We start from the raw sequence: 23,409 nt of genomic DNA, 5'->3' as shown, positions 1-23,409 counted from the left end.
TTGCTGGTACGATTGCATCACATGATGCCAGTACTTGCACAAACATTCAGAGCAGTTAACTTGGAATTTTTTTTACATCGAAGACCCAACAATGCCACCTGAAGATCATAAGTGTTTTTCTAAGTTTTCTACACTCGTTCCTGAAAGAGGCCTTCGATGCTGTAAGGCTGTGGAACAATTGCACTGGAGGTCTTTCTGTAAAATTGGCAACGCCTTCTTTCTGCATCACGTTTATCCACTTGTACTCCCACCCTCATTCCCTCGCTCACATGCCCTGTTTACCTCTTCTGTCCTTCAATCACACATCCTGCTCCCCCTCCTGCCGCCACTTAACCTAAACTGACGCTTCTCGCCCAACTAATTGCTCCACTGTTTGCCTCCACAGTGCTCAGACTACAAGTGCAGAGTCGGGTTAGTATCACTTTCTACACACGGTCGGTACACTACATTTGTACATTGGTACATGTATCAATTTCTACATTTCATTGTACAATATTATCTCGAATTGTATTATGTTGTCTAACATTAGGCTGGATCATTGGAGGCAGGGACACGATGGCCAGTGCTGAGGGCAGCAGTGCGGAGTGTCCACTGAGTTTCTGCGAACATCAAGACTACGAGGGACTGCGGGGCGCATGTTTGACCCGTGGCCAGCTCTTCTGCGACCCGCTCTTCAAACCAGGACCGGGCATCCTTGGGGACAGCTGCCCTCATGGATGCTCAGTCTGCTGGCTCAGACCTCCGGTACTACGACCTCATGGAAAGGAATCGTCGGATTTAATTACCGTATCATTAATATTTATTTATTGCTATTTGTAGTCTTGGCTTTTTTTTTCACTTTGCATCTCTGTTGTGCATATTTTTTTAATTGACTTTTAATATATTGTTCTGGAATGCAATTAAGGGATCATTTATATTCCATTTATGAGCAATTTTAACAGACCGTTACTTTGGGAAATATAAGTAAACTCAGGCAAAGGAAATGCCTCCTTCTGTCATTCTGGTTCTCATTACACATTGCATTGCTGCTTTTGAAATTCATAAATTAGGAACTGCTGAAAATTTGCATATTTGGGCACATAACTGGTCACATGACTTATTTTTCATGAAAAATGAATTAAAGTCAGCCAATGTACTGATTCCTTCTCATATATAGAACATAGAAAGCTGGTCGTTCCTTAACTGTGATGTGAGTATTGTACTTACCAAATGAGCGTCAGGTCTCAAGATTTATTAACGAGCTGACAACACAAAGATTGTGAAAAACTTGTACAGTCGGTTAGTGGAACAGGAAAGGAAAAAATGTTACAAAAGCATGGTGTGTGACATAAAAAGGCCTCAGCAATCAGGCAGCAGAGGGTGGTAACAGGAGGGGGGTAAATTAAGGATATTATAAAGCAATAATATGGAAAGACTTGAAGCTAGTGTCGACAGCAAGTAGTGTGATATGTAGTTGCAGTCAGTGAGACTTGCTTTAATGAGAAGAGTAGTTGGAGGACATGACGAGGGGACTATAAGATGTATGTATGTGTGTGATAGGAAAGGGAAGATCGGAGGGGGTGTCACAATCTGGATGTGAACGACAAATGTTGTAACAATATTGATTACTAGAGTAATGAATGACATTAAGGAGGCAAATGAATGTAGAGTATTCTGTTTGGATTGACATTAGAGATTCCAAGAATAGTAAGAGACTTGTAAGATGTATTTGTAGGAATCCTGCTATGAAGGAGCAGGAGAGGGGCATGGGGGTTCAGGGGTAATTTGAAAGACCTGTGGGAAAGGTAGAATGTATATTGTGGGGGATTTAAATTAACAATGATCCCACTATGGTGGAGGAGGTGGAGGTAGGGGAAAATCTTGGGGTAAGTGGCCACAATGCAGTGTGTGAAACAATATTGTGGAGTTTGGGACAGTAGTAATAGGCTATTAGATTTCAGGAAGGCAAACTTTGGGGGTATTAGAGGAGAGTTTCATGCTCTCCATTGGGAAAAGCTGACGAGTGGGCAGTCTGCATCAAATAAATTAATAGAGCAATTGTGTGGGGTGCAGGGAAGTGTAAAGGCAGAGGCACAGAGAGACCAGGGTGGATGAGTAGGGGAGGAAAGCAGTGTTATTAAGGACAAGCAGAAGACATTGAGGAAGTCCAAAATAATAGGACTAGAGTCAGACTCGTATCAGTATAGATGTTAACAGAGGCTAATTAAGAAAATAGCTCGGCAAGCCAAGAGAGAATATGAAACAGAGAAGTCCAAAATTTTTAAACATAACAGCAAAACATTCTTTAAGTAGATCTTGGGTAAAGAAAAGTTTAAGAACGGTGTCGGCCCCTTGGGGAAGAGAACAGGAGAATTGCTGGAGGATGAGGGTGAGATGGCAGGCTTATTAAATCAGTTTTTTGTTTTTACTTCGACGTTTACACAGTAACAGCCAAAGGAACTTGGATAGCAAAGAGTATCTTTCTTGGAGGTGAGCAAGGACTTCTAGAGGAGATCCAAGTAGGAGTGCAGGAGGTAAAGAAACAGTTGTGAAAACTAAGGGATAATAAAACTCCGGAACTAGATAATATTAGATACTAGATAGGTAGAGTATTGAGGGAGGTGGCAAAGCAGGTAAGCAGGATGTTAGCCGAGATCTTTAACAGCTCAATGGAGTCAGGACAGGTATCGGAGGATTGGAGAGCAACAAATTTAACACCTTTACTTTAGGAAAGTCCAGATTCCTGAATGGATTGCGCAAAAATTTGGCAGATGTAATTTCATATCAAGAAATGTATGGTGTTGGGGTTGGGTAAGAACAATGAAAATAGGGATTATATGATGCAAGGGGCAGTCTTAGAGTGGGCAGTTTTGGAACATGTGACGCAGGAGTCTTAGAGTGGGCAGTTTTGGAACATGTGATGCAGGAGTCTTAGAGTGGGCAGTCTTGGAACATGTGACGCAGGAGTCTTAGAGTGGGCAATCTTGGAACATGTGACGCAGGAGTTTTAGAGTGGGCAGCTTTGGAACATGACGCAGGAGTCTTAGAGTGGGCAATCTTGGAACATGTGACGCAGGAGTCTTAGAGTGGGCAGTTTTGGAACATGTGATGCAGGAGTCTTAGAGTGGGCTGTCTTGGAACATGTGACGCAGGAGTCTTAGAGTGGGCAATCTTGGAACATGTGACGCAGGAGTTTTAGAGTGGGCAGCTTTGGAACATGACGCAGGAGTCTTAGAGTGGGCAATCTTGGAACATGTGACGCAGGAGTCTTAGAGTGGGCAGTTTTGGAACATGTGACGCAGGAGTCTTAGAGTGGGCTGTCTTGGAACATGTGACGCAGGAGTCTTAGAGTGGGCAATCTTGGAACATGTGACGCAGGAGTTTTAGAGTGGGCAGCTTTGGAACGTGACACAGGAGTTTTAGAATGGGCAGTCTTGGAACATGTGACGCAGGAGTTTTAGAATCAGCAGTTTTGGTACATCTTGGAACTTAGAATGGGCAGTCTAGTGAGGCCTCATCTGGAATATCGTGTACAGTTTTGGTCACTACATCTGTGAAAGGACATAGCTGCCATACACAGGGTACAACATGGAGCAATTACATTGATCCCTGGCCTAGTGAGACGAAGCTATTGATCGAGGATCAGCAGAAAGTGACAGGACATTTTTCATTAGAAAGGAGGTGGTTGTGAGTCCATTTGATAGAGATGTTTAAGATATTGAAGGGTATAAACAGAATAAGTGCAAAATAACTTTTCAGTTGAATGGACACTGACAGCCAAAGGACCACAGTTTTATAAGAGTAAAGAAGTGAAGAGTTAGGACAGTATAGTAAGCCAGGGGTCTAATTCCCTCAGAGAGTGGTGAAGGTATGGAAAGCTCTCCCAGTAAGAGCAGTAGCAGTATTACTAGTGGACAGTTTTAAAGTTGAGTTGGATAGATAGATAGGTATGTGGAAGTAGTGGGGTTCAGGGGTTGGGAGGGGAATTGGTACTAGGATGTTGTCACAATTGTGCAAGCTTGATTGATCTACTAGCTTCCTCTTGTGTTCAGGTTCCTTGTAAAAGGTCTTGTAGCCTTAAGGACAGCCAGCAGATATTATGATGTGATGATTTATTTAAGATAATCTGTCTGGTCTGGGGCTACGGTGTGCTTTGTTTAATTGTCAGTGTATTTATGCGAGTTGAGCAGGAGATATGTAAACAACCATACTTCATCCTAGAAGGTGCCACAACCACAGACATCTGCCAGGGAAATTTGTGTGAGTATATAAAGGAGTGGTGTGTGGGTAAAACGATTGTGAAGCTGAGAGCGAAAGAGGTTCATGTGTTCTAAAGCATATCAGCTCACATGACTTGTCACATGACTCATCACATGTCACATGTCACATACAGGATGGGCTGGTTTTTCAGTATGGTTGTTCAATGGAAAACTGTGGTCTGCACTTCACATGGCTCTTATATAACTCTTGAAATTGTCATGTATGTTATCCTTTTTGTTTTACTCCAATTTTAAAAAGCTGACGAGCTTCCTCTATCCAATTACTGAGAATGATTTCAATTTCCTACTGCTCAGTTGCAAGCACAATTGTTTTATCATCAATTATATCATGGATTTAGTATTTTGTTTTTTAATTGTCTTCCAATAATTCAATTGTTCTCATGTGAAAGGATGTATTCATGATGTGTGTGCATATGTTGCTGTTCATGCTGTCCAGTAGTCTCACAAGTTTTGCTGCGTGTGCAGGGGACTGCTGGCTGCTTGCAGCCACGTCCTCCTTGACCCTTGACCAACGGCTCTTCGATCATGTTGTACCTTCAGGCCAAGACTTTGGGACAGGCTACTGTGGCCTCTTCCATTTCAAAGTAATTAGGGTAGTCAATCTGTGACAGCTTTGCAGGTTAGCAAATTACCCTTTTGTCAGAGCATTTAAATGTTTATAAAATGGGGAAAAATTATAATCACGTAAACCTCATGTTGACGCTCGAAATTACAGCCGTGCTGTCAAGCAGCTTACTTCCTCATTGTGATAACCTTTGCACATGTAGAGCATTATGGAAACTTGAAGAACAAGGTGTCATGATCGTGGTTTAAGCAACTTCTGGCTCAACACCACATGTCTGGCCTGGAAATCATACATGTTACAGTCATGGTGCCAGGATACAACATAACTTCCTTCACATTATTTATGGGTTGATTGGGTAGAGCAGTATGGACAACGTTGCTTCATTATCTTTATTAGCAGGATGCTGGGAAGAGTTCTCTGATGGCCTGAATTAGCCAACACGCTCCTCAAGCTTGATGCCAGAGGAGATTTTCAATACAAAATAGAGGGCACTACCCACTCCCAAAAATACATGGAAAGTTTGGATGGCAAGCATCACCACCACATTGCAAGATCCTTCACGACCTCTTTTTGTATTTTGTTTTCTTTTCTTTCTTGCTTTCTTGTTTGTCTGGGCGATATCACAGCCGTCCTTTGAGCTAGGAAGCTGAAATTTGGGGACAAAAGTGAAGATGTGCTTTGGCAAAAAAGGTATTTTTTGTATTTTGATTAATAAATTAATTGATTAATTATTATCGATTTATTAATTACCTTTTTATTTCTCATCTGGGCAATATCTCAGGCACCTTTTGAGCTAGAAAGCTGATATTTGGACACGACAGAGAACAAGTGATTTGGCTGAAAAGGGTATTTTTGATTTATTGATTCATCAATTAATCGATTAATTATTCATTTTTCGATGAATTATTTAATTTTTTTCAAAAAGTTCCAGATTTGGATGAAACAGTGGTGGTTTTATTATGCTATTAGGCATTTGATTAATATTTATTTTAATTATGCAATTAATGAATTAATCAATCAATTATTGTACACCACTCCCTACCAATTCTGACTCCACATGCTGCACGGTGGCATCGCCAGGCGCCCCGACAATGTCGCGCTGGAGGATTTGTTGTTTATTTATTTGGCACGGGGGCGGTGGACTTTGAATGTCCCACTACTTGTTTTATATTCTATTAAAATATTGTGGCTTATCAAATTGGAAACTAATTGGGTGCAATTGAGAAAAATATATTCTATGAAGGAAATAGAAGGCATGTACAACCAATGAATTTTTCACATAGAAAAAGGCTCATCTTTCAACCACAGTCATCCTTGACTGGGACCGAATGGAAACGTCATACCTGAGCTTTTGTGCATGTCTAAAAATATATTGATTGATCAGATGTACCTTCTATTTCCTTAATAAATTTGGGATATCCTGACCCTCTTTACCACTCTGCCTCTGGCTTCAGTTTTGGCAGTATGGCTACTGGGTGGAGGTGATCATTGATGATCGGTTACCATGTGGCAGGGATGGACGTCTCCTCTACACCTGTTCCAGCTCCAGGAATGAGTTCTGGAGCGCTTTGCTGGAGAAAGCTTATGCCAAGTGAGAAACATCGGCCACTATGTCTTTTTGACTTGGGAAACTTACCTTCATGGACTGAATCTAAAGATTATGCGGTGTATGGTATGCAGTTAAACTGTTGGTTGGTATAATGGCAGCAATAGCCATGGCTTTTCTTTAATATTAGACGAGCTTCGTTTCATATACTTTTGGCATAAAATGGACAAATTCGCTCACTACATAGGATTGAAGTTTCGAACCTCTGCATCGTGAGACAATCACTCAGACAGCTGTGCCAATTACTAACTCCCTTTTTCCATGATGATAAATGTCCACATCTGCATCTGATTGACATAGTGGTAAAGTACCATCAACTTGACAAACAGTGTGGGAATAGTGTCATTGCTCAGTTTCACATCAACATATCCCAGAACGAATTAATAAAGCTCCAATGAGGAATGGCAATTGGCTGTCAATGGATGTCAAAAATAGGGAGCAGATGTTAGAGCAAGGAGCTAGGCTTGTGTTGGGATAAGGTCAACTGCTGCAGGATATCAATTGGTTGCACACCCGGTTTGTTATGTAATGTCAATAAAATTGTATATGTTCCCTGATTTTTGGTAGCATCGTGTAGATTCTAAATAAGAAAGGTACTATATTGATAGTTATAAAGCTACTGCCAAGCTAAGCATGGTGTTGGCTTAGCCGGTAGGGTGGTGGCTTAGGATCTTTGGGTCCTGAGTTTGAGCCCTGTTGTGCCACTGAATTAACGCCGGGGGGGGGGGGCGGGGGGGGGGGTTGACTTAGTCTGTCATCATTCTGAGGTCGGCAAAATGAGCACCAGTGTGTACTGATAATCGGGGCACTGCATCAGTGGCATAGCTGTGCCCCTAACCAATGATGCAACCATCAGTCAAAAAGGCTGTACATGATGGGAACTGGCAAGCTAATTCTGAGTTTCTAAGTCACCTGTTTTATCGATTTCTGATTTGCTGTCATGATCCTGACTGCACTTCTCAGGGTAAATGGATCTTATGATGCTCTTCGTTCTGGGAAGATCACTGAAGCAATGGAGGACTTTACAGGAGGTGTGGGAGAGTCATATATGTTGCGGGCTCAACCTCAGCAGCTCCTCTGGAGTACGGTGCTGTCAGCATTGAGTGGTGCCTCCCTACTGGCTTGCTTCATCAAGGCATGACCAGACACTCAATTATGATATACTTGTCTGTACATGCAGTCGATGTTCCTGTTGTCTATTTTCGTCTATGGATAAATATTTGGCATTGGAATGTTCATCTTATCCAAATTCCTGTCATGATTGCATGTTTACAGCACCCTGCAATGGAGTGATGAACTTCCGCAGAGTAAATTATCATCAGCTATGGAATCATTAATGACTTCTTCTTCTTCTACCTTCACATGCAGCACATGGCTGAATGGAATAATTGGCTGGGGTGCAGCTGTACGACTGATGAAATGCCCCCTGTAGGTTAGAGCAGGAATCGGATTATGTTAAAGGACACCGTGGGATTTTAAATGTCCACCACCTAATTCCAGCATACGGGACACCCGGTTTAACGTTCATCCGAAGGACAACACACTCATTGATGCTTCATCGTGCATGCAAAACACGAGGATGCCAGTTTATAGCTCGGTCAAGATTCAAACCCAGGCTCGACAGGTAGAGTGTGCATACCTCTACGCTATCCTTACATCCAAATGATGATGCTCTTATGCCTCAGACTTGAGGGAGGTAGCATGATGATGATACAAATCCTATTTGTGCTGCATGGTTTGAATGGACTGACTGGTCATATTATGTGTTGTGTTATGGATCATATGATGGGTCAGGAATCTGGTGGCAAGTCATCCATTCTGGGTTTTTTATTGAACATAATCAACGGCTCACACAGTTATCTTATGCAGTGGAAGTGGCTCTATTTGCATAGTCATGCAGTTGTGAGTGAGTGACTCCATTTCCCACAGACGAGTCATCCTGGTGAGACTGGTAAAGTGAATAACATGGGACTGGTCATGGGACATGCATACGCCATCCTCGGTGTTGATTCGGTATGTATCACAATTCTATAGGTCGATGTTATTCTTACAATATTTATTATACATTAATAACATTTGTTTATCATTTTCAACACCGTGCTCTTGAATGTTTTTAAATTTGTCACACTCAATCGCTGGTACTTTGGAACGACTCCTGATCCGAAAATTATCATATTAGATCTCATCAGCATCCCAAGCAACGGTCTCATTGCTCATCAGACCCTGTTGTGAAATCACGATGTGCAGTTCATACACACACACACACACACACACACACACACACACACACACACACACACACACACACACACACACACACACACACACACACACACACACACACACACACACACACACACACACACACACTCACACACACTCTCACACACACACACACACACACACACACACACACACACGTATTGGGTGGTTGCTAGACTACCGTTATTCTGAGGTTTTCCGTCCGTCCATCTGTCTGTATGTATGTAATGGACAGCTCTGGAGGCCAGAGGAGTCAACTGATTTTGATGAAACTTGACTGGTAGGTTCATACCAGGATATAGTTGTATGCTTTTGAGCACCGTTGCTATGGACGCGACCGTTGCCGAGCAATGGGATTTTGAAATTTTTGAAAAAATAAGAAAAATATTTTTACATATTTTTTTTCGAAAATCAAAAATCTGCTTCCGCGCTTTTATGCGCACTATAATAAACCTCTTTGTCAAAAAATTTCAGCCCGATCCATCAAAAACTTTATGACTAGTATGCAATTGTATAGCGACCACCCATGTCGCCTACCTGCTTGTATATATATTGTTGCGAATTCGCGCCCGCCGGCGTGCGATCGGCCACGTAACTCGAATCGCGACACGTCGCCCACCGGACGGACAATTCAATCGTGACCCTCCGGGAACTACCACCCGGAGCCAGTCACGGGTGGGGGTTTAACGTCACCACAACTCAGTCCGCATTCTACCCGCGCAAAATAGGGTCTGATCGCCGAATGGTCGATTTACCTAAGTACTCGCGCGAGTAGCGTACCGAGGAGTTTTACCACGCCACAGGTCAACTCCGGACACGAACCGCTTAAGTGGATCGTTCCGTGCTGCAGAGATAACCGAGCGGAGTTATCGTCGACCTTGACGGTTCAGATTACTTACCGGGCATTTTAAACCCACTATCAATCCCTTACGTGATGCAAGATGGAGATTCAATAAAAGGAAGGAGACGAAGCAAGGCGGGAAACAGTTCAACAAGCAATGCACATTTATTACGGAAACACGGAAGGCACGTATATTACAGTCAAGACAAGATGCAACAAAAGCAAATGCAATACGACCGAATAAAAGGGCAATTACTTACAACACTTATACAGTTCTACTTGTCGGGACTCGGCGCCACATCACTCATTCCAAAAAGCAAAGGAAAGAAAGCCACCCTCACAGGCACGGAGGCAGACAGGTCCGTGGACTAAATGTGCGTGGATCCTGGAGAAGCGGCCAGGTTCACGAGACTAAGAAGGTCTTACCCGCGTCCTCGTGACCCGATGGCGGGCAAGCCGCAATGTTCGCGCAGCTGCGCCCCGACTCCGTGCCCCTGGCGTGGTCGGCGAGCCCTCTCCGGCGTGCTCTGCGCAAGCAGTTTTGTTGGCACCACGTTTATGGTGGGGGAGGAACGGGGCCCCCCCAGCACTATCTCAGCGCGGATGGGGGGGGGTGGGGAATTGCTGATGCTCAGGGAGAGGGGAATGGCTGGCTGGCTTGGACCCCGCGACGAGACGAGCGACCCCCACACCGCAACCTCGTTGCCGACCGCCGTCTTCACTTGACTCTAACTTGAACTCTTCACTTGCCCCTACCAGTCGCCTGCAACTCAACCGCGCGAACTTTCCGAGTCGCCTTATGCTCACGTCTTTATAGGCCGCAGGAAGAGCCTATATGCAAATTTCAGGATCAAAACGCGATTGGAGGCGGGGCCACGCCACCCTCTGTTCAGCCATTGGTGTGGCAAAAAGGGGAGTGAGCCTTTTTTGATCCGAATTCCTCTCGTAAAGAATCCACGTTCATCGCGCTTGGAGACGGGGCCATACCGCCCGACGCTTGCCGATTGGGCAGAGAAAAAGGGGGCGTGAAGCCTTCCTGATCCGAATTTCTCCCTCAGAAAGGCAGCGATTCGCGCTCGCGGCTCGATGCGTTCGGCACCAATCGCCGAACGGGCCCTGGACAGCACGACGTTTGGTGTTGACTGGTGGTGTGGTCGATGTTTGGAGAAGGAGATAGGCGAAGGTGGTGGGGGGTTTTCTGTGGTGGTTTGGTGGTTTGGTGGTTGGCGGGCGTCGATTGGGAATGGCTGTGAAGCGATGTTTGTGGGATGGAGTTGTGAAGGTAAAGGTAGTGGCTGTTTGTGTTGTTGGCGGCTTAATGGTCGAAAATAACAATAGAGAAAGAAAAATGGCTAACTCAAAGCGTCGCAGCCCGGATGAATCACACATAGTCCCTCTATACAACGGGTTTTGGCTAACTACACATGAAGTTACCGATATATCTCACCTGAGGACTCTTTATGGTGTAATGCGAATTTCCACAACTGTAACAATATATATATATATATATATATATATATATATATATATATATATATATATATATATATATATATATATATATATATATATATTGTTGTGGTTGTGGAAATTCGCAAACCACCATTCAGGTCCCGTAGGTGAGATATCTCTGTAAGTACATGTGTAGTTAGCCCCAAACCCATTGTTTAGAGGGAATAAATGTGATTCATTCGGGCTGAGACCCTGTAAGATAGCCGTTTTTCTGTTCTATCTTTATTTTGAGCCAACCACGTCTCAACCGCATCACACAACAACCACCAACCGCAACGCCGCTTCACAACAACAACAACAACAACGCCAACAGCCACGACCTTTACCTTCACAGCACACCATCCCGCAACCATCGCATCACCGCCATTCCAAGCGTCACCGTGGCCAGGGACCGCCACTTTAGACCCTCGACCACCTTCACCTCTCCTCCTTCTGCCGCCATTCCCGCACCGCTTGTGGGCACCGAGCGTCAGGCTGTCCTGGACTCGTACAGGGCAAGCGCTGAGCCGCGGGTACAAAGTGCGGTCTTTCCGAGGAGAAGTCGGATCAGGAATGATACACGCCCACTTCTGATCCGTCCTATCAGCAAGCGCGGGGCGATTTGGCCCCGCCTCCAGGCGCGTCGGAGTAGAATCGATATATGCAAATTCGAGGATCAGGGGAGATTCACGCCCCTTTTTCTCCGTCCAATGGGCGAGCGTGGCTCCACCCCCGAGCTCGTTCTGATCCAGAAATTTGCATATGGGTTCTCCTGCCGTACTATAAAGCGCCGAGCGCGGGGCGAATTTAGTCAGTTTTGGGCTCGGGCGAGTTGGAGAAGTGTGGCAGCGGCAGAGTTTTTTGGGCTCGGGCGAAGTGGAGAAGTGTGGCAGCGGTAGAGTGTGGCAGCAGCAGTCAAGACGGGTCTGGAGGAGAGTCAGTCTGTCGGGGTTCGGAGCCTGTCGGGGAGCTGCAGAGAGGGGAAGCCGGGAGCGCGGTCGAGGTCGCAGTGGAGTCGCTCGTCGCGGGACCCAAGCAAGCCAGCTATCCTCTTTCCCCAGAGCATCAACAATTCCACCCTTCCCGCCCCCCGCGATGAGATAGTGCGGAAAGGGGGCCCCGTTCCTACCCCATTCCAAGCAGTGCCAACGAAACCCGTGGAGGAGCGCGGAGTCGGGGCACCGCCGCCACATTTGCGGCTCATCACAAGACGGGTAGGCTCCACCTGGTCTCGCGCCCACAGGCCCCGTCTGCCCCCTTGTCGTTGAGGGTGGCCCTTTTCTTTTGCTTTTGAGTATATGTGTTGTCGGCGCCGTCTGTAAAGTAAAACTGTGTAAGTGTTGCCGTGTGCTCGCGTAGTCGGTAGTAGATCTGCATTGTTGTGTTTCTTTTGTTGCAATTGCTTTTGGTGCATAATTGTTGTAATTGTATATGTGTGCTTTCCGTGTGCCGTGGAATAAATGTGCCTCATGTTGAACTGTTTTTCCCGTTTCGCTTCGTCTTTTCTTTAATTGAATCTCCATCTTACTTCACGTAAAGGGTTGATAGTGGGCTAAATACGCCCGATAATTAATCGGAACCGTCGAGGTTGACGATAACACCGCTCGGTTATCCCGATAGTACGGAACGGGTCGCTTAAAGTGGCCCGAGTCTGGAGTCGACCTGCGGCGAGGTGCGATGGCCCGGTCTACCCTCCGTGTGGGTACTTAGGTAGGTCGAATTTGGCGAACCCTATCCCACGCGGGGGGCCGATTGGCACGATCGTGGTGAGGCCGAAAGGCCCACCCGTGACTAGTTCCCGGTGTTGGTCCGAGAGGGTCATGACAGAATTGTCCGTCCGGTGGGCGACGTGCCGTGATTCGAGTTACGTGGCCGCTCGCACGCTGGCGGGCGCGAATTCGCAACACTGGTGTCAGGTCGTGGGACACAAACTCATCCCCCTCCTCGCAGCACTGGTGTCGGAGAGCGGGAAAACGGGCTCTCCTGTCTCCAGCTAAATTCACAGGAACCGGTCCAGGGGTGAGAGGAGCGACCCCCGATTCCCTCCAAATTACGAGCGATTCAAATTAACCCCTTACGGGAGATAAGATGGCGTCTCAAGGCGAGCGGGATCCGGGGTATTAGGTATGTGTAGTAATGTAGGATCCATGGCCCAGGTTGGTTCTTTTTATAATTATAACCCCACCACTAACTGTGGTCAGTGGGAGCGGCTTGAGCACGAACTTTGCCGGCAAACGGAGTCGCACAATGGCAGCGCGATCGCACCTCAGCGCAGCACGGAGCGGGCTGTATATTAATGGCACAGCACGAGGCGTGAGCTTGTGTGTATATATATATGTATATATATATATATATATATATATATATATATATATATATATATATATATATATATATATATATATACATACATATATATATATATATATATATATATATATATATATATATATATATATATATATATATATATATATATATATACATATATATATATATATATATATATATATATATATGTGTATATATATATATATATATATATATATATATATATATATATATATATATATATATATATATATATATATATATACATATATATATATATATATATATATATATATATATATATATATATATATATATATATGTATATATATATATATATATATATATATATATATATATATATATATATATGTATATATATATACATATATATATATATATATATATATATATATATGTATATATATATACATACATATATATATATATATATATATATATATATATATATGTATATGTATATATATATATATATAAATATATATATATATATATATATATATATAAATATATATATATATATATATATATATATATATATATATATATATATATATATATGTATATATATATATATATATATATATATATATATATATATATATATATATATATATATATATATATATATATATATATATATATATATATATATATATATATATATATACATACAGTGGTGCCCCCAGAATCCGAATTTAATTCGTTCCAGTAGGCTGTTCGGATTCCAAAAAGTTTGGATTACAAAACTATTTTCCCAATAAGAAATATTGGAAAGTGAATTAATCCATTCCTGGACCCCAAGAAAACCCACTTTCAAGACACTTTCAACTGAAATTACCCATGTTTAAGGTAAAATAAGATGAGTAAATGACCTTTTCTGGGTCATGAATCTTCTTCCAAGCCTGGAGGATGAGCAGGAGCGTCGTCACTTCTTCCATCAGTCTGGATGCAGCTCCGGCCGATCAGTGGCCATTGGGATCCAAAACGTAAACTGTTCAGCCTGGTGGAGGTATGTAATTAACAATGAAGCACCAAATGGTGTTTTATATCCCAGTACACTTTGTGGAGACACAAACGTGCCGTTTTCACCGCACGGTTCCACGGGAGAGAATCAAGAGGTGAAGCGATTGGGTGAGGCAGCATGACGTCACTACCATGCTCGCGCAAAAAAAGTTGAGTTTGTCAGAGGGTTCATTGAATGAGTTCGCTTCACGACGGGTTTTCGCGCTTTTATCGCTTCTTTATTTTTCAGAATTCTACACACGGTCGATTTCGGCAGCTCGAACATGGCAGCGAGATCAGACACACGTGTACCGCTCTCATGCTTAGTGATAAGTTCTTTCTTCAACTCAATTGTCGTTCTCACGGACTTCCTCTTATTCCTATTTGCTTCATTGCTCTTCTTGGGTGTCATGGTGATTGCACAAGGGTGATAATTGAAAGAAAAAAAATGCACAAATCAAGGTGAAAACACGAGGTAAAGTAGCGATCGACACACGAGACATGCTTTCACGACTACTTCCACCGCCGAACTGAATGAACAAAGCGCGAAGATGTGCGTCGAATAGGTGGGGGAGACGCATGTGAACAAACATGAACGCCACGTTGTGTTCGGTTTTCGAAAATGTGTTCGCTTTTTCGGGCAAAATTTTCTCGAAAAAATTGTTCGGATTCCAATTTGTTCAAACAATGGGGCGTTCGGGTTCTGGGTGCACCACGGTATATATATATATGTATATATATATATATATATATATATGTATATATATATATATATATATATATATACTGTACTATATATATATATATATACTGTACTATATACACATCAATGTAAAGATGAAAAAAAAAAACCTTTTGCAAAAAGTTGCTTTTAGTTGAGTCAAAATGCCAAACGAAGTCGAGATATAAAAGAAGGTGTGTGTGTGTGTGTGTGTGTGTGTGTGTGTGTGTGTGTGTGTGTGTGTGTGTGTGTGTGTGTGTGTGTGTGTGTGTGTGTGTGTGTGTGTGTGTGTGTGTGTGTGTGTGTACAATTTCCACCCATTGGTTGGACAGTCCACCTGATTCCACACACAATTGATATACTACAACCATCCATTTAGGAACTCTTTTGAAAATTTCTATATTGCAACCATCCATAACATTACCCTTTAGAACTTTAGAAATAATACCTTAGAATTGCCCTTGAGAATTTACACTTTCGAACTTTAGAATTTCCCTTTAGAATCCCTCTTTAGAATTTACCCTTTAGAACTTCAGAAATTTCATTTTTGAATTATCCTTTAGAATTTACACTTTAGAATTACACTTTAGAAATAACACTTTGGAATTGCACTTGAGAATTTACACTTTCGAACTTTAGAATTTCCCTTCAGAATCACACTTTGGCACTTTAGAATTAATATTTTAGAATTTACACTTTGGAATTACACTTTAGAATTACTCTTTAGAACTTCAGAAATTACACTTTGGAATTCCCCTTTAGAATTACCATTTAGAATATACCCTTCAGAATTACCCTTTAGAATTCGTATTTTTGGATTACCCTTTAGAACTTTAGAAATTACACTTTAGAATTATCATTGAGAATTTAACCTTAAGAATTTACACTTTAGAACTACCTTTTAGAACTTTAGAAATTGCATTTTAGAATCATCCTTGAGAATTCACACTTTAGAACTTTAGAATTTACACTTTAGAACTTTGGAATTACCCTTTAGAACTTTAGAATTTACACTTTAGAATTACCCTTTAGAACTTCAGAAATTACACTTTGGAATTCTCCTTTAGAATTACCATTTAGAATTTACCCTTTAGAATTACTATTTCAAATTTACCCTTCAGAATTACCCTTTAGAATTTATACTTTAGGATTGCCCTTTAGAACTTTAGAAATTACACTTCAGAATTATCATTGAGAATTTAACCTATAGAATTAACACTTTAGAATTAACCTTCAGAATTTACCATTTTGAATTTACACTTTAGAACTACCCTTTAGAAATTACATTTTAGAATTATCCTTGAGAATTTACACTTTAGAATTACCCTTCAGAATTTACACTTTAGAAATTACACTTTAGAATTACACTTTAGAATTTAACCTTCAGAATCACCCTTTATAGAATTTACACTTTAGAATTACACAGAATCACCCTTTATAGAATTTACACTTTGGAATTACACTTTAGAAATTGCACTTTAGAATTATATTTGAGAATTTACACTTTAGAATTTACACTTTAGAAATACCCTTCAGAATTCAACCTTCAGAATCACACTTTAGAATTACATTTTAGAATTACATTTTAGGATTACCCTTTTGAATTACCCTTCAGAATTTAACCTTTAGAATTTACACTTTAGAATTACATTCTAGAATTACCCTTTAGAATTTACACTTTAGAACATGAGCATTTACCCTTTAGAACCTTTTATCATTTCCGCTTTATTGGAAACTCAGGCACATGAAAACCATTCAGACTTTGTCATGTACTGCATTCATCTTCATCAATTTCAATTAAAAAAAATACAGATCAATTTAGCCGTTGAAGTAAATATAATAATTAACCTGCAAAATTTACCAGTAGTGTTTTTACGTCTGAACAGTTGCATATATAGAAAAGTCTGGCTTATGCCCCTCCAAAAAGATACTATGCGACAACAACTCCAATGGGTATCAAAATGGGGGCGTTGAATATTCCAATCAGCAATTATGACTTTACACCGTATTCCATTTCCCTTGCTCAGGTGTGTATTCAAGGCCACCAAGTGCAGTTGGTCCGCTTACGGAATCCTTGGGGTTACCAAGAATATGCAGGTGCATGGAATGACAGGTAAGGGTGGATATCGAGAAATTATGATTCAACACCTTATATCATAACATCAAAGGAAGGCTCGGGGTTTGCGACGACATGTGAAACCAAGTTTTAAAAGCCCATCAGCACCAAATGAAGGTAAGATGAGGTTCATGCCTCCATTGAAATTGCAGGGACATTGAGGAACACACATTATCACCTGGATTAATGGTGTATTTTTATTGCAGGGATGTGGAATGCCAAATTCTGTAATGATCATGTATCGGCACTCGCAGTTTTAAAAAGTTACTTTAGTTTCTCTTTAACATGGAAAGGCTTGATGTTTTACCCTTGGCAATACCGTATGTATGGGAATACAGAGCACTGGAAATAAAATGTGGATACAGGTAGTTGAGTTTTTATGATGTTCATTGGCATTATGGCTGGTTATGTCGTTTGGTTGAAATTATCTTCCAAAAAATGCATTGTAGAAGGAAAGCTCCATATCATATTCAAAACTGAAGATAGCACCGACTAGTATAGTTGTGTAGGCAAGGATCAGGTCTTGTTTTGACCCCTGAGTGATCTTTATCTTGGATTGTGCAAGGCATCATGTTCCAGGTGTTAAATACCATCCCAAGGAGGAGGACATATTGTTGTGGGCCGGGGGTCGGTGGCGAGGAACGGCCGCCAGGTGGAGCAGTAGAGCCGTCTCCCACCGAACACCCAGAATTGCAGGTCATAACCTTCGGACAACTCCGAAGGTCACGGGTCACTTAAGGACCATGCTCTCCAATTTTCTGATGGCGTGGGGTAGGGTTCATAGCCAAATTTCAAAATACCGAAGTACTCACGTCGGCAATTACCGGGGAGGTCACACCCTCGACGGACCTCGGGCGGAATGGGCCATTTATCGAGCCCGAATCGGGTGTAAACCGAGCGGGGATTACCAAGGTCCGTCGGTCCAAATGAACAATTACGGCACGACGGCCTCCCTAATTCCCAATACACACCGTGCTAAACCAATGAAAGAAAGTGACAGACAACGAGCTGGTACATTGAACAATCGGGGTTTATTTATAATGGGGAAGAGGAGCACAAAAAGAACAGAGTTAAACCGACTATCAATAAGGAATGCAAGTAATGTACAAGGCACTTGAACAATTGCTACTTATAGACTGGGCCCACAGACACACACGAACACACCCAAAAGAAATGGTGGCCACGGCCTTTATTTGGCCCTTCAGCTCCGGAGGGAAGGCGAGCTGAGGGCAAGAGTCTGCACTTGCACCTGGCTGCCTCGTGCGGTCTGGAAGAACTGGCTCGGCGGGACTCAAACCCACCGCCTCAACGCAGCACCAATCACCTGGGACGAGGGATAGAGCGACGGATGCCAGCCAGCAAGAAGGCGGACGAGGCGAGAGATGACGAGGCGACGGGTGATCAAGGCAGAAAAAGCTTCCAGACGGATCAGACGACACCAGGCGAGGCAGACCCAGCCGAACCAGACAGAACATGCCGATCACTCCACCTCTCTCCCACGCGGGGGGGGGGGGGGGTTTATCGGATGTCTGTGGGAATCTTTTCCCTGATTGGACAGGGTTTCGTCAGGTGATGTCTGTCCCCCTCTGATTGGACAGGGGAAAAACCCTGCCTTTCTGGGGCGGAGTCAGAGCTGAGGCGATGAGCCTCCTAATTGGACAAAGGGCGTGCCCTTGCCCTCGTGGGCAGAGTCGGCTCTGGAGTGAGGGGTCCCACCCACATCCGCAGCCAGAAACACAAGCGTTATGGCGTCGGTGGAGCGAGGTGATGGTGCTGCTGCTGTTGTTGTTGTTGTAAAAAAAAAAAAAACCTGACAAAAAAAAAAACTCGCCTCGCACACACGAAATTCGCATTAGACACAAGGGAGGGATTCTAACTAGAAACACATACTTACCGAGATAACTGATCTACGGGGGCTCTGGCTGTTGTGTGAGATGGCTTCCAGATTCGTAACAATATCACATGACTGCAATAAGTAGATGGTGAGACTTTGCGTCGTTTTCGTCACCATTTATCACAAAGTTTAGATCGTCTTTATAGATCTTTACAAGTCAGAGAGGAGCCTTGCTTGTCTGGCAGCTCTATACTGCGTGACCACAAAAATGGTACTCATACAATTTAATAACCCTTCTTTATTTTCTATTCAAAATGGCATGTTCGTTGATGAATGTTTGCTTCACATGATGCATGATCATTATTGAAGGTTTCAGATGGATATCTTCAATATAATTTATTTGATTGAAGTTACACGACATGCTCCAGATGCCCGCCTCTACACTACAGGCACACTCAGCTTCGACAGGAAAAAATGTTCATAACTTTGACATATTCAGCTGCAGTGACTGAACGGATTTTGTCAGTTGTTGCAGTTTTGAGTTTATCTATGGATTGTGGTCTACGTCGGTAGACGTTGTCCGAAAACATCTTACCATGAACTCAGTTTGAGTCTTCTTGAAGGATTTTGTTCTCAGGTCGATTTCGACTGAAAACGATTTTTATTTGTTTGCCCACAGCATGTTGAGAAAATGTGGCTATCTTGTCTAAATCTCAATCTGCTGACCACACACGAACTCCACTTTGTGCACCTGCAAACAGCTAGAGGATATCATTAGTATGGAGGAAGTTATTAGAGGTAATGTCGGTACCGTTTTTTGTGGTCACTCGGCGCTAGTTCCTCATGGCATCAGTTATAATATGGATCTTCCCAACTCCCACTAGTTTTGCTGGAAACATCAAACTCTAACCTGTGATACTGAGACATATGAAGACAGTTGTAACTGATGACAACGAGGATGGGTCTCATCATCTGCAGATTGTGATCATGTGATGCAACCCTCCCCTTTTTAGGAGGATACTTAACCAATGGAACATGATCCTTGTACAATCCTGGCTGAAGACCACTCAGTGGTCAAAACATCAGACTTGAACCTTGCCTGCGAGGGAGCTAAACAAATTGGTGGTGCCTTCAGCTTTGAATTAAAATAATGTTTCCTTAATATAGGTTCATATTATTTTGGCCTTCAGGTCAAAGCAATGGACGATGGTTTCCCATGAGGAGAAGTGTCGTCTGCGATTACAGCAAGCAGAGGATGGCGAATTCTGGTATTCTGAAATATTTTGTGTTGCCTCGACCAGCTAAATCGGAAAATGATATGCAAAAACGATATTTATCACCTGATACTTTTTACATGAAAATGAACTTGGGAAGACATTTGGGGATATATATATATATATATATATATATATATATATATATATATATATATATATATATATATATATATATATATATATATCACTATGGAAAGAGAAAGAGAGAGAAAGCATATTTTATCAAAGAACCTTTGCATCAGTTTTAAATTACCAATCAGCATCATCCAAGATTGTAAGAAGAGAAAGAAAAAAACAAAGGAGGTTGCATAAAGGTTTATACTTTATCGGCGACACTTATCTCTGTGTTGCAGACTATTATACCAATTATATTTTCTGCCGATCCTGGGTATTAAGGTAGCACACAGTGTCCAATCATTTTTGCTTCTTTCAAATTAGGGAGCATCCCTTTACGACATCTGTTCTTTAACAAGACCCCTTGTACTCCGCTACCGAAGATGAACGAGGTTATGCTTTCACCTCTGTCTGTCTCTGAGCTTGTTTATCTGTTTGTTTGTGTGCAGGATATCTCAAAAATTTGTGGACGGATCCAGATGAAATTTGGAAGAGGGGTTGGGTGTGTGACAAGGACGAACTGATTAGATATTGGTGAAGATCCGGATCCGACTACCGGAATTTTTAAAGTGATTCTTCACCATTGAGAGATATCTCGCCAAAAATTATGTTCAGCACAATATCTCAAAAAGTTGTGGATGGATTCGGACAAAACTTGGTGAACACGTTGGGTGTGTGACAAGGAAGGGGTGATTCAATTTTAGTGAAGATCCAGATCCGGATCTGAAAATTTTTTACGTGAATCTTTCACCACTGAGAGATCGGGCTGAACCGATATATAGGATGATATATAAAAAAGTTTTGGACGGATTCAGACGAAACTTGGCAGTCATGTTGGGTGTGTGACAAGGAAGAATTGATTCGATTTTAGTGAAGATCCCAATACGAATCCGGACAAAAGAATGATTTAATTCTTAAAGTGATTCTTCACCATTCAGCCAAAACCAATATATATTGTGATATCTCAAAAATTTATTGGGCCTGATATGTTCTCCTGGATCAGGCATTGCGTGGCAGAGGTATGCACTCTAATGAGTGCCGTTCTACTTTAAATTCTTTAACTTCATCGTTCTTGGAAGATGACACTGTCCATGGCATGCTGTGTTTGTGGGTGATTGGATTATATGAGTAAAAGTCCAGCAATCTGTTGGTGTGAGGTTGTGTTTTGTATACTGACTTCCTTCGTGAGCCATCAGATTTTCGGTGTACTCTGTCCAAAATGAAAATTTACAGTCTTTCTCCATCTCTTTCCTGAAACTTTTTTTTTTTTCACAAGAGCAAGGCTCATGGAAGAGAAAGGTAGAACTGACAGTGGGACAAACATGAAGTGAATGAATGAATAGAAAAAGGGAAGAGAGAGGATGTGAGGAAACATGGAAACTCGCAAGTAAGATGGTTGGGCTCGGAAAGGTTAACGGGGGAAGTAAAGATCATAGTTCAGAATTGGGGATGACAAAAGATTGTGGTGCACTGCTTGCCGGCTTGAAGCCCTGAAGGAAAGTGACGCAGACAACCTCTGCAAGGTGGTTCTCCAGATGGAAGAAGCAAGGAATAAGACAGTTGAGGTGTGCCTGAAAGACAATCTGAAATTTGGAACCCTTACCAGGAGGGCGTATCTGGAAGTGCATTCCGGAGTAGATAAGGAGGGTCAGAGGAATGAGAGAGCAGAAGGAGCATTATCAGAAAATCGATGGTGGAAAAGTGAGAGACCACCATTCTGCCTGCAATGTGAGGGCAACAGACCCTGTGCTTTAGCCTCATCAAGGGAGATTCTAATAGGTTTGAGGGCTTTAGATTCCACAAAATCCAGGAGAGACAGATGTGATGCTGGGACACCAGCCCATAGTGGAGAGCAGTACTCCATTGAGCCACAAACAAAGGCTTTGTAGACTGTGAGTAGTTCTGATTTTCCAAAGAAAGACTTGGATCTACAGAGGATTCCCAGTCTGTGGCTGGTTTTTAAGCCATCTTTGCTTTCGGATCGGCCCAGTGAAGGGCATGGCTGATGTTGAGGCCTATAAATTCAAGAGACCAAACCTCTACCAGTGGATGACCAAGGAAATAGGTGGGTTTCTTTAACAATCCTTCAGTTAGTGATAGGATGAGACTGTAAGATTTTCCATGATTTAAGGACCAGTTCTATTAATCAAACCAATCTCTAATTATTTCCATATTAGCAGAGAGATATGCAGCTGCTGTCTGCCAAGCAGAATAATGCGAAATACTCAGCCAAGTTGTTTGAGAAGATGGTGTACCATGCCCCTACACACAATGGCAAAAGTGTCATCAACATACCTATTCCAGTTCTGTGGGAGCCAATTCTGAATGGACTCAAATATCTTTTGTTCAAGTTATTCTATGACAAAGTTAGCTTAAACGACTGATCCTGGTGAATCCATAACTGTGCCAAATATTTGTTTGATAATGTGTACGTCACAAGTGAAGCTTGTGCTATTTTGATACGTCTCCAGCAGGCTCGTAACATCCTCTAACATTAACTGGCTGTTCTGACTTGCCATTTCCCAATCATGAGACTGTTGATACGAATCAAGTGTGACACTCATTACCAGATCAACAGGGATATTGGTGAAGAGTGAGACCACATCAAAACATTCCATAGTCTCATCCTCCTGCGTTTTTTAACCTTTTTTGCCAGTCTGTCCAACAATCGGGTGTGCCTGTGTCTTACCAGTTGTACCCACTGATGGCACGTGCAAGAAGCGAGATATATAGTCGGTCTCAAGGGGACATTCTGCTTGGAGATCTCAGATAGACCATAACGCCTGAGTGCTGAACCGTTGCTACTGCAGAGCCAATTGTAATCCAGTTTTTGCAGTCTGACTGCCAGTACTTCAATTTCCAACATAAGTATATTGAAAGAATAGAGAGGTGTAACTGTAAATGACTCATCCTTGCTTCCAAAGATAGATGCTGATGTACAGACCAGACAGGCTCAAAAGATACAG

At 42.3% G+C, this 23,409-nt stretch overlaps 1 protein-coding gene across 1 annotated transcript in view; it reads left to right on the top strand.

Moving 5' to 3' along the window:
* Window positions 1-258: 258 nt before the first annotated feature.
* The window catches only part of LOC147031456 (calpain-1 catalytic subunit-like), a 24,202-nt gene continuing 1,051 nt past the window's right edge, over window positions 259-23,409 (top strand). Inside the window, exons 1-9 of the mRNA XM_085863466.1 lie at window positions 259-411; window positions 530-744; window positions 4,170-4,239; window positions 4,725-4,843; window positions 6,279-6,415; window positions 7,394-7,565; window positions 8,360-8,443; window positions 17,130-17,215; window positions 20,243-20,320. Of these exons, the coding sequence (XP_085719592.1) occupies window positions 556-744; window positions 4,170-4,239; window positions 4,725-4,843; window positions 6,279-6,415; window positions 7,394-7,565; window positions 8,360-8,443; window positions 17,130-17,215; window positions 20,243-20,320 (935 nt within the window). The 5' untranslated portion in view covers window positions 259-411; window positions 530-555. The remainder of the gene's footprint in view (window positions 412-529; window positions 745-4,169; window positions 4,240-4,724; window positions 4,844-6,278; window positions 6,416-7,393; window positions 7,566-8,359; window positions 8,444-17,129; window positions 17,216-20,242; window positions 20,321-23,409) is intronic.

The sequence above is a fragment of the Eptatretus burgeri genome, chromosome 2 (assembly GCF_056783735.1).
Source record: "Eptatretus burgeri isolate ZD-2024b chromosome 2, Ebu_testis_v1, whole genome shotgun sequence".
Lineage (NCBI taxonomy): Eukaryota > Metazoa > Chordata > Myxini > Myxiniformes > Myxinidae > Eptatretus > Eptatretus burgeri.
This window is presented reverse-complemented; position numbering and strand designations above follow the sequence as displayed.